General features: G+C 49.3%; 1 protein-coding gene across 4 annotated transcripts; it reads right to left on the bottom strand.

The window, feature by feature from the left end:
• Positions 1-430: 430 nt before the first annotated feature.
• Positions 431-13,927, bottom strand: DET1 (DET1 partner of COP1 E3 ubiquitin ligase). Of its 4 annotated transcripts, none has more exons than XM_040077194.2 (5): positions 13,855-13,918; positions 12,055-13,174; positions 8,823-9,013; positions 7,011-7,202; positions 431-3,258 (listed from the first exon to the last, which is right to left on the bottom strand). In XM_040077194.2, the coding sequence occupies exons 2-5, from the start codon at positions 13,135-13,137 to the stop codon at positions 3,069-3,071; spliced, it is 1,656 nt and encodes a 551-aa protein (XP_039933128.1). In that variant the 5' UTR covers positions 13,138-13,174; positions 13,855-13,918; the 3' UTR covers positions 431-3,068. The 4 variants fall into 4 exon arrangements, with proteins under 4 accessions (XP_039933128.1, XP_039933125.1, XP_039933126.1 ...); XM_040077191.2 differs by having other exon boundaries at positions 526-3,258; positions 13,640-13,927; XM_040077192.1 differs by having other exon boundaries at positions 526-3,258; positions 12,055-13,266; positions 13,855-13,927.
• Positions 13,928-14,382: the final 455 nt, after the last annotated feature.

Here is a 14,382-nt window from a genome sequence, read left to right as displayed (position 1 = left end):
GGGCTGAGTTGCCAGCTGGGGTTAAACCACAACAAGCTTTCATCCCTTGTTTATGCAGAAAATGACCAAAAGGTTAGATAAATGCTGTAAATGGAATAACGGAAGAGTCCCTGGATACAAGCTGGGCTGGTAATAATATACAAAGGGAAAAATGTAACCAAAAATTCCTCTCCCGGCATTAATTCATGTAGGCAAGAATTTGAGAAATCTGCAGAAACTACAGAAATGCCTTAGGTGGGAATACTCTTAAGCACACTTGTAGTGCAAGTGCCAGGAAGAGGCAGCAAGATCCCGTGTGATATGTCTGCACAGTCCAAGGCATACCCCTGTCAACTCTTAGTGAAGGAATTCCCATCTATACCATTCAGATTTTTTGGAGACAAAGACAATAAGTCAGACTCTTAAAGCAAATTCTGTTTATTCTGTTTTTGTTTTGTGTTGCTAACAAATCTTTACCCTAGCCTAGGAAAAATATCAGGTAGAAAATATCTCCCCTTTTCTCCCACCCTCCCCACCACACACACTTTTTGATTCTTAAATAAAAGCATCAAAATTTCAAGCATGAGAGACTCTTCTTTCCATACATTTCTGTAATAAAATTAACTCTGTTGTTGATATAAAATGCAGCAGCCAAGACCAGAGGATCTGCTATGCTACTCCAAGGCAATTAGTACCCAGTATGAACAGTTTGTCTGCAAACATAATAAGAAAATACTTAGCACTTATCCAGCACTTTTTATCCATGAATCTCAAAGTGTTTTACAAAAGCTGAAAATATGTTTTTGGCCTCATTTACGGAGAAGAAAACACCAGCTGGAGCAGGAAGAGATTTGCCCCCAGCCTCAGAATTTAATGGCAGAACGAAGAACAGATCTCTTTCTCAGCCCCAAGTCAAACAATCCGTGCCACACTCTCTGCTTCACACAGGACAGCCTGAATTTGGCAAAAGCCCCTTCTACAGAAATGCTGAAGTTTATATTTTTGTCACTGAAAAAAGAGTCTCATTGGAGCTCTGACAGCTAATTTAGTAAGAACTGACTTCCTGAGGCTGTGACACCAAGGAGAAAACACAGTCTCAGATGGAGCTGCTGGAAGCTTTGGGGGAAAAAAAGTCTCATACTGAAGTGCAAACAGCTGTGAGAGCGGTGCAGAGGGAGGTAAATCCATGATCTACAGTGTGCAAACCATTCTCCACTTGGAGCTTTAATTGAATGTTTGAGGAACAGATCACAAGATAAAACCCTAAACCCTCGACAAATAGTGTTATTAGATGAGAGAACCTGCAGCTAAAGCACTGACACCTCTGTTAGCAGTCTCCTGACCCGCCAGCACTCCTGACAGACCTGAGACACCAACAGTGCAAACAACAGGAAAAGAGCAGTGAAATGCAATGTCTTCCCTAGAAATATGTTTAACAGGACCAGGAGAGAAGTATGCTGAGGCAGAGAGCAAAGGCTGATTCAAGGACCCCAGGAAACCCTTAATTCTGAGGTCCACCACTCATACCATGAGCAGGCACCCCCACCCATACAGTTCTTCTCCAGTGCATCACCAGCAAAATGAATGCAAGACTCCAACACTCCTCTTCACAGGCATGTGGCCACAATACATCACCCACAGCTCATTTTGGTCCAATCAAGACACCCACAGGGTCCTTTAATGAAAAGGGTCTCCTGTGTATTAGCACCAATTTTCTATTGCCCCCACTGTACCTGCAAAAGGAATGGGACAAGAACAGGCTCCAGCTTCTGATGGAGCACATCGTGATGCTGGGATGGCTGTGCTGCCTGGCAGCAGTCATAAACCAGCCCTCATGTAAAAACCCCTAAATGTTGGCCTACAACCCAAAACTCCATTTTTAAGAGAGAAGGGCAAGCCAGCATCCTCACCAGCCCACAGTGGCAGGTAATTACACCCAGGAGCTTAATTTATCAGCAGCACAAATACTGCCATGGTCCAGCCAACACTGACACACTGGCCAGCTGTGCTCTGAAGCCTGGAAACAGCATCTGGGTTCTCACAGAGAACAGCATATCAAACAGACAGAGGCAAGCGACCTAAGTCAACAAACTGTTGATCATCTCCAAACTGCCCACCCACAGCAGTGAACATGAATTCCGGTCTCCACCCTTCTTCCTGGGCAAACCCTACTAATTTTCCATGCTGGTACTACAGCACACTGGAGGGTGCCAGCAGCTGGGTCTCCCTCAGCAGAGAAACCTGCAGATGGCTGTGAGGATTAACCCCCACACTGCAGAGAAGTCCTTCTGACATGACCAGGGAGCTGCCGTTGCTCTCCACACCCTTCCCGGACACCCATCTTCCTCCTGCACCCACCTCCTCGTGCATTACAGACACAATCAGCTGCCCTGGCCTGCTGGTATAACACCACCTCTCCCTCGGGAGCTTTTACAATACTAAGGCACAAAGATTAAGTGACTTGCATAAGAGTCAGGAACACACCTCGTGTCTCTCGAATGTAGTGATTTCCCACACCTTTTTTTTCCTGACCTCTTGCATATTAAAATGATGTGAGTAGATTGAGTGGATGAGAGCAGGATCTCATTTCCCTAGCAATTCTGAAGATACACAGGGGTAGCTGCATCCAAGCCCTCCCCATGGCTCCCATCCCTTCCCACTGTGACAAGCCATTTGCCCAACAAGGTAGGAGAGCACCAGTGCAGAAGTGAGCGCTCCACACGCGTGATGCAAAGCTCCATCTCTGCCATCCTAACACCCACAGCAGGATAGAAAACAGCCACGCCTCTGGGAAACCAGGAAAGGAACCTCAGCTACGCCTCGTTCATCAACAGGAACAGGGAAGGACAGCGGTGCTTAACGCAGGGGGATCTTCACAGTACAAACAAGGTCAGAAGCAGCATCCACCCCCATAACTGGGGTGGCTCAGCTTTCCACAGCTGAGGCTGAGGGCCCTGCGAGATGCCGCTGGTAGGAGCTCCCAGGTGAGGCCTCTTTCCAGGAGCGATGGTTTGGTTTCCCGGCAGGCACGAGCGTCCGCCTTTGGTGCACCCGTGGCGCAGAGCCAAGGAGAGCGGCCCCGAGCGCCTCTAGGTGCAGCTGTGCCTCATGTGGAAGTTCACCACGTACTCGGCGTTGGTGCGCTGCACCGAGATGGCGAAGGGCTCGAAGGGGTGGAAGGTGAAGGCGACCAGGCGCCGCACCGTGTGATTGATGGGGCGCCCCAGGAGTCCCGCCTGGATCTCAAACTTCAGCAGGCCAGAATCACGAGCATAAAATCTGAAAGGAAGAGAAAGTCAATTATGGCTGTTCCTGACTATTGACTTTGCCATCTGGGCTCTTCGCACACAGACACGAGTGCCTTGTTCAAGCTCTGGTGCGCCCTGAGGGGCAGAAAGTCCTTAGCAGCGTGTCTGGCTCTTGGCTTTGCAGGAAAGTCCCTCTCAGGGCAGTTGTTTTCCACTGTCCAGAAAAGCATCACTTTTATTATTAGCAGTGAGAGAGCTCTGCCTGTCACATTGATGGACAAAGCTGACTTCACAAGAAGGAGTCAGTTTGGTTCAGACCACACCTGTGATGGCTCTCCATCCTCTCTTAATGCAAGCTGCTCTCCTTGATCCCTAAGGCAGACACATTGTACAGAACTGAGCTCCAGTCCCTTAGCAATGGCCTTCACGGAGAGTGTCAGACCACCCTTTCCTCCCCCTGGTACTGCCAGGGAAGACTTTACATCGCTGTCCTTGTGCCTGCTACATCCCTGTTCAGTCAAGGATGTTGACCCAATCCTGCCATGTTGTACTGTACAGTTCAAGCAAGGCTTTGCAATTCCTTCTAGCTTGCCCCCAAGAAAGCATTAATGAGATAGGCTGTGCAGGAGGTTCCTGATGAATTGGATTCAGTAGCCACAGCAAGGACAGAGGTCAAGGAAAACCCTATGACCTTCTGCTATCACCCACACACCTGCCTGTGGGTCAAGCTCACATCTCTCCAAACAGGTGAGCTCTGGAACACAGCCCCAGCACAGAGGGAACATTTTCAGGGGGATGAGACAAACAGCACTGAAAAACAGGTGAGCCCAGAGAGGCTCTTTGCTTCTTGAACCTCCTCTGCACACTCTGTGTAACTGACATAAGCAGGTAACACCACTGTCCTCTGCTGCTGTCAGAACATAGGACTCTCTGCAAGGATCCCATCCTCCCTGAGACTTTGGAGAGGGCTTTTGGGATGTAGTGGTGGAGGTTTCTGGATGTGGTACCTTCACCAAGTAGCTGGGCTCTTACTCAAGTCCTCACCCTGAAGCTGCTTCTGTTTGTTAGACCATTTTCATTAGACCTCTTCCAGCTTTGGGCACAGAATGGCCATTATGCCTCCCAGCTGTTTTCTTTCTCCACCAACACTTAGTGCATGCAGGTATTTTGCATTTTCCTCTTGATTTTAACTCCAAGAATGCTTTTAATGTCGGAGCACATCTCCCCCCTGCCAGCAATACGATGCACTCAGCTCTCAGCCTGGAAGAACGAATGATGACAGATACCAGCGATGCTGTTTCAGGAGCAGACATACTCCACATTTTAACAACACAGCCTATTGAGAACCTCATGTTCTTCCTGGAGGGCCACTCTCCTCTCCCTTCCTCTGAATCAAAGTGCCAGCCAGCCCTGCCTGAAAATTGCACACAAGAACCCAGCAAGAGAGTCACAATCTTGGTATTTGGCTTTTCAAAAAGCCCTTTCCCTCCTACACAAGGCTGGGTATGCAGAGGGTCATTCTTTAAATAAAGCACAGTCCCCCATCTGTTCCTCTCCCCCAATTCACAACAATTTACTACTCAAGATGAAGCTCCCTGTAATCTTAAAGATGTGCTCAGTTTGGTATTTTTAAAGGTATTTTTAAAAGTGCTCTGCAATCAGAGGCCATTTCCATAGGCTCTCATTCCGGGGATAAATTAGGCGCTGCAATATAAAATTGTATGTCAACAGAAACAGCAAGACCAGCCTTTTCAAAGCGTAGGAAAATGGAAGATTTGTCTGCAGACCAATTCTTTGGTTAAATGGCTCCTTATTAGCCATCTAGATGGATTTTACAGACCCCCTGCTATAAGTAGAGCTGTGTTAGAGGCTCTTCCTTCAAGTGCCATCATTTCACCCACTGAATATCTCTTCGAGCCTCCTGAAAAGAGACTGGAAGGTGGTGGTGATGGGGAACCTAAAGTCCTTCCCATCTGACAGCAAACAACCACTGGTCTCTTAAGTAGGCAGAATTGAACCTTCTGGGATGCAGAAAAGCACTAAGGGTTAAAAGAACACAGTGCACAGAAATATTGAATTGACGTGGAAAAGGTCTGGAAGCCTTCCTAGCTCACACATCACACCAGGAAACTGCACACAGATTAAAACACCCTTTGCTACTGAAGGGTTTTCCATTCCAGACAATTACAGGACTTATATTACAAATCCTGTGCTCCCTCATTTCCAAGCCCTCTAACCCCAACAGGCAGCTGGCATTATTTTATTGATCCCTTTGTTTTGCATGTGAGAACCACAGCAGCACTATCTCAGCTACTGAACGGTTAAGGTTAGCGCCTCATCTTCTGCTTACTTTCCAAAAACCAGGAGCCCCACTGCTCCGAGGCTCTATTCAAGTCCTAATTGACTCTGCACAGCTTTGAGCTTTAAAAGCTCTGGCTCTGAAACGCTGGTTTGCTCAGGGGAGGGAGGGAAGGTGGCACTTGGCTTTGTTTACTACAAAGACTCCACCGCAGCAAATGACTGCGGTTCTGCTGCCTTTTGTCCGCGGGAGCCGGGCGCAGGTTGGCGCTGGCAGACAACTGCCACCCTGCAAGTTTTCCCAACGTCAAGCATGACAAGGGGGAAAAGGGCAGGCTTTCTTTGCAGATAACATGGAAGCTGGAGATCAAACCAAATCATACAGGCAGAAGAATCAATTAAATATACATAATTTGGGAATTGAGAGCGCAGGAATAATCAGAAGTTCCCCGCCACCTGAGTCAGGGCCAGGGGAGATATGAAACCACTTTTTGAGAATGCATTGATGAAAATAAAGTCGGGAAGCGGTCCAGAATGATCTCCCCAGGCTGCCTGAGCCCCCAACATGTGTGCAATCACTAAACAAAGCACTCAGGCACTGAAGGCTCTCTTTGTTTTCAGAGCATAGGTTTCCTTCTGCAGTACTATGAGCAAAAAGATTCTATTCTGCCTGGGTAACTCAGGCTCTTTGAGCCTTTCAAGCTGGAGATGTTGGATTTTTAACCACTATCTCTTGCAGCTATGGCTGCAAGCCAACAAAAAGAAATGAATAGTTCCTGATGTTTCTTTAAGAAACATTGCAAACCTCCTTATTCTCAAACTCAGACTTACTCTCTCTGCCAGCATTGGAGACTCAGACAGAAGAGGCACAGAATGGCCCTGACACCTGGCTAAAATTCCTACTACAGACAGAAATTTCCTACAGATCACAGAGAGAAGGGAGTATGAAAAGGAGTAGAGCTCCCAGGGTGAGAACAGTAAACAAGGGAAGTCTGAAAAGAGCTCAATCAATACCACAGGCTTTCTGAGTAACACCTAGCCCAGATACTGTTTTATTCACAGGACAAACCAGGCAATCCTTGCCAACTAAACCCACATGCTCAGAGAGGATCCTTCCAGCATAGGAAAGCAGACATCAGAGCTGTATCACTCTACAACCCAAACACAACAGCAGCACTGCAAAAAGAGGAGGAGGAACAAGACCATTCATATGGAAAAGGCTGAGACTTCACCACCCAAACCTTCCCCAGAGCAGAGCAGCTCAGCGAGAAAACATAAAGAGCCCTCCCACACATCCACACTACTGTAAAGGAGAGAGGCCAAGTTTTGTGGGACTGCTGAAATAAATCCCCCTGTGAAAGGATTTCCTAAGAGAAAGGCTTCCATCTACTCCCTCTTCCGCACACTTGATGCCACACGGCAGAGGAGATTTACAGGGACTCCTCCACCCTCTCCTCACATACAGCTCCCTGGCCCGTCCCTTACCTTATGGGGTGATCACCACAGGTCTTGGGCCGCTCCATGACTGACACCCACTTGTCATCGTAGCTGAAAAGGGACAGGTCGAGGTAGGGGCTGCCGCTGTAGGACTGAGCACTGATGGGGAGCTGCCCCAGCAGCCGCCGCACGGCCTCCGTGTGCCCCCCGTACTTGGCGTTCACAATCGTGTCCTTGAACCTGCAGCAAAGCAAGAGACACCTTTTGTTCACGAGAGTCACGGGTGAACAGCACATCTTAAACAAACTGAGCAGGAAAACTGACAGGGAAAGCAAACAGCTGCAGTGTAAGAACCAAAACAGCCCAATTCCAAAGATGTATCACAGTGATTCAAGCATCAACCGGTTCTGCTGACCTTTTCATCCTCCCTCATCATTACTGTCTCACTCAGAATGTCCAGAGTGACAGAAGGAGAAGAATGTGCCTACCCACAAGGTCTGGACCCAGCTGCTCTGCAGTACAGGAAATGAACAGGATCAGAAACAGGGAGAGATGGATTAGCAGCTTATCAATCAATTCAAGTTTTACCATCAAGCCTGGGAGCAGCATGAGCAAAAGCCAGGGGGTTTTCACAGTAACAGTTGAGCCCTTAATGCTGACTTGACAATCCTCCTCTCTCCAGCCATTATTTTAAATACATAAAGGGAGAAACCTTAGATGAAGAACCTTGATGAGAAACGTAAAGATCTCCAGAAACAACAATGAGCTGAAAGTTCTTCCTGGTGGAGAGATTAACACAGGCTGGATTTCTCTTTCCAAGTAAAATTTGAAACTTTACATGTGCAAGAAGAGTCAGATCAACTGCAGGGACGTCATACAGTAAGGAGGATAAACACTCAGCCAGAAGCCAGCTCACTGTGGACTATGCTCTATGGTACTTTGCTGTGGAAGTTACAACACTCCTGTTACAGGCCTTGTAGCAAGGGGATGAAAAGACTCTCCTCTCTACTTTAACAAAAGGCAGGAGCTGTTCTTCATGAGTCTTTGGTGAGTTCTCTCATTCTCTCTCCCATTAAGCATTATGGATTTCCTGACAGGCTGCTCTTGAAAGTTACAGACATAGTCAACTTCGTCAGATTTATGTGACATCAGCCTAAAGTCAACAGAAGCTTGATGCCCATAAGTGGATGCCAAGTACTTTGGATGATGAGAAACGAGTCACTCGAAGAACAAAACAACCTGAGTCACAACAAAATTTTCCTAGAGAAATAACACACTCTGCCTCATTAACACCACATCTGACTGTTACAGCATATTCTAGAAACCCAAGTTATTTTGGTATTTTGTTCTGTTTCACAACAGATCTAAGCAGATGAGTTTCCTTTCTGCAGTGATGAGAACCACAAGCTGGTGACTGATGTCGAGGAAATTCTACAGAACACAGTTTGGTGCACACTAAATTCAGAGAACGTCACTTGGCAAAATACACCCAACTGGATCATGCCAGCATCTAGACAAATCGTATCTTCAGGGACCAAAGCTACTGGGCAGTAACACTTTAATAACCTCCAAAAGAGTTACTACTTAAGGAGAGACAAAAACCCTCAAAATTCCTTTCCTTTCTTCCAAGCAGCAGTTCGCAGCTGCTTTGTTCCTTCCTCTAACAAGGTAAATGCTGTGAAACATAAAATCAAATGCATCAGGCTGCAAGATGAACCATGTATAGCCCTGACCCTTGCACCACCTGGCAAAGGGGACCAAAGGAAGTGGTTTTCTCAGGGTTGGTGTTTGATACTGGCCTTCAGCAGATGGGGGTGAGCGTGTGTCTATACGGAATAAAGCATGCTCCGAATGGCTCACCGGCGCTGGATCTGCCTCGCAAAGTTGTTGCTGGAAGCTGAGCAGGGGAACTGGACAGCTTCACTGTGCAGGGTGGCATTCCTGAAGAGGTCACAGAAGTTCTCAAACAGCTCCAGCAGCTCATCAGATGTGTTCTCAAACACAGCAATGACCTCCGTGGTCACCATGTTGTACACGACGAAGAACGAGGGCTGGGGAGAGAGGCAGAGGTTACCCAGGAGAGCCCAGGTGAGGAAGCTGTCCCTTCCTTCTCCCCACATCACACCACAGACCCTATCCAAAATTTTCCGCAGCACAGAAGAATGCTACATCCTCACTAATCCATTCTCCTATTGAAATGCCTCAACATGAACCAAATGATCCACCTCTCAGCTGTGATTATTTACAAAAACTTAATGGGCTCCCCATTTTTCAACTCGTACTGTTTTCTCTTCTTCTCTATCCTCCACCGAGTCCAAAACACTTACTCAAGTGCCAAATTTAATTTTCATTCCTGCTGACAAAATTACTTCAGATCCAGTGCTAGCTGACCTTAAATTATTTTTACCTCTGCGTAGATATATTATTTTCTTCACCTCCTTAATATCTGCATCACACAAGAGATGAGCCTTTTTAGTGTACTGTGCACTCCATCACTGCCCACAAAAATCTGTGCCCTCCAGGTACCCTGCCAACACAGAAATGAAAATCTGAAAGACATTAATGACTTCTTCTTAACGCTGACGTTCTTGTGCAAGATGGCCCTTGTATCATATGCTGTGGATTGGCAATGGCAATGAATCCTGGCATGAATGAGCAACAAACTGGGAAAAAAGGCAATGTTGTGTCAGCACAGCTATATCAAAGGGAGATGACATTCCCGTCCCATTGAGAAAGGGCATATTTAATTCTTGGTCATTAAAAGTAGCTTTCATTAGAGACAGGAGGGCTGGCACCCCAAAATAAGAACCTGTCCCCAGTTCAAAGGGATTTACTGTGGTATAGACACGCATCTAATTAAGTCTTCTGTCAAAAGAGGCAATTCCTAAATGCTTCACCTCCTGCTCCCAAGCAATGCTTAGGGATGACCAGGCACTCTGTCCACCCCACCCACCTGCAAATATCACAAGGTTTGCTAGTTTTACAGCCCCAAAATAGAGTGTGATAATACAATCCAGCCCCCACATGTCCAAACAAAGCACACTAGATGAGGTTACTCACTAGACTACTGCCTGAGGAAAGGGAAGCCATTATGAAATAAGGGGTTGGAGCAGAGAGAAAATAAGAGAAGACAGCAGAAGGAAAAACTTTTAAAACCACTGAAGACTGCAGGGAGTATCCACCAGCTTTAAATAAAAAAAGTTCCTTTGCCAGATTAACACAGACACACATGTACAGGATGTTCCTGAGCAGGGAATCCCTCACTGCTTTTGCAGCACCTATAACACCACCAAAACAGCATCACAGCACGGGAGGCAGCAGCTGAGTGCCACAAAAAGCACACAGCAATGTTGTCAAGCTTATCAACACAAGCCTACAACAGCAACAAAGCCCCAGGCTACCTATGCAGAGCACACTCTTAAAGATCTCAAAGGATACGGCGCAGACCCAGACAAACAAACACACAACCCACAGCCATGAACAGCAGCTCCTCAACCTTCTTGGCAGAGAGGCCAGAGGGGAGAGAGGAGCCTGAAATTGGACGAAACTTTGTGTTCTTTGTCTGACTGACTAAAGAAAAATGGGAGCTGTAGTTATTTTGTGAGCCAAGTTTTATTCAGGAAGTCCTAACACAATGCCTACGTTCAGACAGGTCTGTGGAGACTGCTCCACATCTGGAATTATCTCCTGGAAGAACTGAGAAATGAGATGCTTTTCCTCCAGCGTAAAACCCAGTGCCTGAGGCACACTGCAAACAAACCACAAACTGCATCTTAAAATAACCCTGGGATGAAGAGAGTCGAGAGCTCCCTGCAGCAAACCAGGCACAAAAGCCCTACTAATCACAGCAGAGTGCAGAGCTGAGTCTGCCACAAACATTTACATCAGGGTCAGGAGCTCATTCCAGACACCAGCAACGAGCAGAACCCTGCAGGCCACTTCCACAGAGCCTTGATATTTCTGAGACAGGCATTCAGCTTTACAGCAACAGGCAAAATGGATTTGATAAAGCCTCACCTACTTCCTCCCAAAGCAACTCCCTCAAACAAACGCCAGAGAAGGGGAAAATAAAACAAACCACAGTCATCTCCCAGGAAGAACTGGGCAAAGGCAACACACAAAGAGCTACTGTCTACTTCTTCTAGGACCTAAGTCCTGGATCTGGCAAAGATGTGGGAAAGAGAAGTGCATGAGAGAAAACAAACTTCTGGGGAACAATCAGACCTACATGCTGCATTGGAGATTTATTACAAATTCATGCAAAATACTTTCAACAGAATAAAACCAAGCTGATTAAAGGAATAAAAATTAGCTCAAAAAACCCCTCTTGGTTTCACAGGGCTCAAAATGTGACCAACCACTCTAAACGCAGTAAAAAGAGAGGATAAACATGCAGGGTTGTGAAACATCTGGGGGGACCCAGCATTGACTGAGCTACATTTGCTCTAATTCCACTTCTTTAGTACTAAATTGAAAAGAGAAGCAATTGGCCCATTAGCCCGATCTAAAAGCTGCTACTCCAATTTGGAGAGATCATAAATACTACCTCTTACTGAAGCTTGAAAGACTAAGTATGTAGGCAGAACAGAAATGGTAATTGTACCAGGGAAAATGAAGACTATTATATTTGAAAAACATGCTTGAAGATACACGAGAAAAGGGAGAGACTACCTCTACCATTTAAATGCACTGTATAAAATACTGGCTGAAAATAAATTCAGTTGGGGATTTGGGGAAGGAAAGAGGATTGAACATCTGTGAGCATGGGGAACAATCCTTGGAGAAAGGGCCTTGCTAACACATTAGATCTTATTTTGCAAGTGAGAAGGAAGGAAGCAATGAAACTAAGAAAACAAAAGATACAGAAGTTAGTTACACAAGAATCAGGTACTAGTGATCCTAAAGAACCTTTACAGGCTCATTAAGGAACAGCTCCCAGCATTGTAATGCCTGAGCACTTGTCCCAAAGCAGTGAGTAGCCTGAAGACAGAGGCAGTATGTGTGCCCCGGTCTAGCGGACCCCTAGCAATGTGGTTGGGATTAGATGACATTTAAGGCCCCCTCCAACCCGAACCATTCCGTGGTTCCATACCTGGGAAGGATCTGTCACCCGCAGCGTGACCACGTCCTCACTAGTGTATTTGATAAACAGATGGTTCTCATCCAAGAGCTGCATCTTCCACATGCGGAGCTGCCTCAGCTGGTCAAAGTACTGGAAGAATCTTCTTTTCGCTATAGCGCTTCCGTCCTGCTCGGCCCTTCTCCACAGGTACACCAGCAGCCTGTGCTTCAGGGAGTTTATGAAGGGCTCTTTGTAGGGGTTGGCCATGCCCGTCTGAGTGTCCCTCTGCACCTCGGGGTACACCGCAGACAGGGTCAGGAGATCATCCTCGTAGCAGAAGCGGCCGATGGTCCGCACGTCGATGAACGTCCCCTCGGGCGTCACCTGGAAGACGTGAATGGTCTGCTGCTGCACAGACAGAATGGCCAGGATGTTCTTGTACAGGTACAGCCCCTGGTTGTGAGACAGGATGACTTTGTCGCACTTGAAGGTCCGCGTGTCGCACAGCCTGCCCGTGTGCAGGTCGATGATGTGCAGGGAGTAGTCCTCCAGCGGCGAGCGGGGGTTGGGGGTCACGGACTCGCTGTTGCGGTACACCTCGAAGAAGGGCGGGTGCGGCTCCTCGGGCAGGTACGCGGCCGAGCCCACGATCACGTACCGGCAGTCGTCCGTGAACAGGCTGCACTCGCGGTTCAGGTGCTCCCCGTTGGACGCCACGTTGGTGATGTGCAGCAGCACGAAGAAGCGCTCAAAGAGCCGCCCCCGGATGTTGACGGACCTCTGGTCATTGCCGTTGGCCAGGATCTCCCCCTCGTAGCCCTGCAGGAGGTCCTCGGCCGCCTGGCAGCCCTGGTACTCATAGATCTCCAGGGAGGTCTGATCGGAGGAGAAGGCGATGAAGTAGCGGCCGTCGGGGGAGAACTTGCGCAGGAAGCAGGGCGGCTTCTCCACGTTGACCACGGTGAAGTTGGGGAAGACGTTCTGGTGGAAGACACGGACCTGGTGCCAGTGGGTGCCGGCCTTGCCCGAGCTGATCCGGCGGCGCTCCAGGCGGTGGATGACGTTCTGGTTCTGGATGCGCCGGGGCCTGATCGTGGGGGCCTCATGGTCCATGGTCAGAGCCCTACTTCATCCCTACTTCATCTTCATCCTGCAGGGACAGCACGCATTCACTGGGACCGGGGTGGAACTCAGGGCACAGGGAACCTCCTCGAATTGACCCACGGCACCCCGGGGGTTTGGCTGAAAGGGACAAAGGGAGCGGGATAACTAACACGGGAGGACACAGGGAGCAGGCAGAGAGACCGGGATAAAGATCTCAGCAGGAGGCACCGGGCGAACAAGCGCAGTCCAGAGATGCCTCCCGGGCAGTCCTGCCTGCTAAACAGAGACAGTGGGGCACCAGGAGGGGAAGGAGGGAGCCAGGAAGGGGCGCAGGCACAGGTGGACACCAAGGGAATAAAGGGAACCTCGATACTCCGGGAAGGGAGTCCAGGAAGCCAGGGATAAATGCAGACTTGACAAGCAGCAAACACGCGGTACAGATTGGAAAGAACGGAGGGAGCCGGGGGCGAGGGGGCACTGGAAGGATCACCCGCGATGTGTCCCGGCCCACCTGCCGGGAGGGAAGCGAGGAGCTCCGGTCCCGCGGGCTGAGGAGGGGCTGAGCTCCAGGGAAGCCCGGGGGCAGCTGAGGGCCAGTCCGCCAAAGGTATCGGGGATCCCAGATACTCTCCCGCTGGCCCCAGGGGTGAAGGGACACAGGAGACCAGGGGCCGCGGTGGTCTCCGCGCCAGTTCAGGACCGAGGAGAGGTCGCGGCCGCGCTCACCGCTGGGGCCGCGCCGGATCCCGTTCATGCCATGGCCGCCGCCATCTTTCCGCCACGGCACAGCGGCGGGAGGGGGGCACCGCACTTCCGCTTCCGGCCCCTGGACCAGCGAGATGGGGCCAGCCGGGCCAGGCTGCCGACAAGGGCGTGGCGCGGCCCCTGGCGGAGGGAAGGACCCGGGCACCGGGCACCCCCGCGCCCATCCTGGATCCCAGCACCCCAGAACCTATCCTGCACCCACGCTGCACCCATCCTGCACCCATCCAGCACCACAGAACCAGCCCTGCACCCACGCTGCACCTCAGCACCCACCCTGCACCCCAGAACCCATACAGCCCCCACTCTACACCCATCCTGCATCCCTCCTCAGGGATGGGATGCAGCCCAGCCACCTCATCCCAGCACGCTCTGCAAACTCCATCCAACCATCCCCAAGTCCCCTACATTAACTTTCACTCCCTCCCTGCACCTAAACGCCCCCTGGACCCCTCCATGCCTGGAGCATCCCAGGTTCCTGCATCCCCAGGA

Source organism: Hirundo rustica, chromosome 13 (genome assembly GCF_015227805.2).
Source record: "Hirundo rustica isolate bHirRus1 chromosome 13, bHirRus1.pri.v3, whole genome shotgun sequence".
NCBI classification, from domain to species: Eukaryota; Metazoa; Chordata; class Aves; order Passeriformes; family Hirundinidae; genus Hirundo; species Hirundo rustica.
This window is presented reverse-complemented; position numbering and strand designations above follow the sequence as displayed.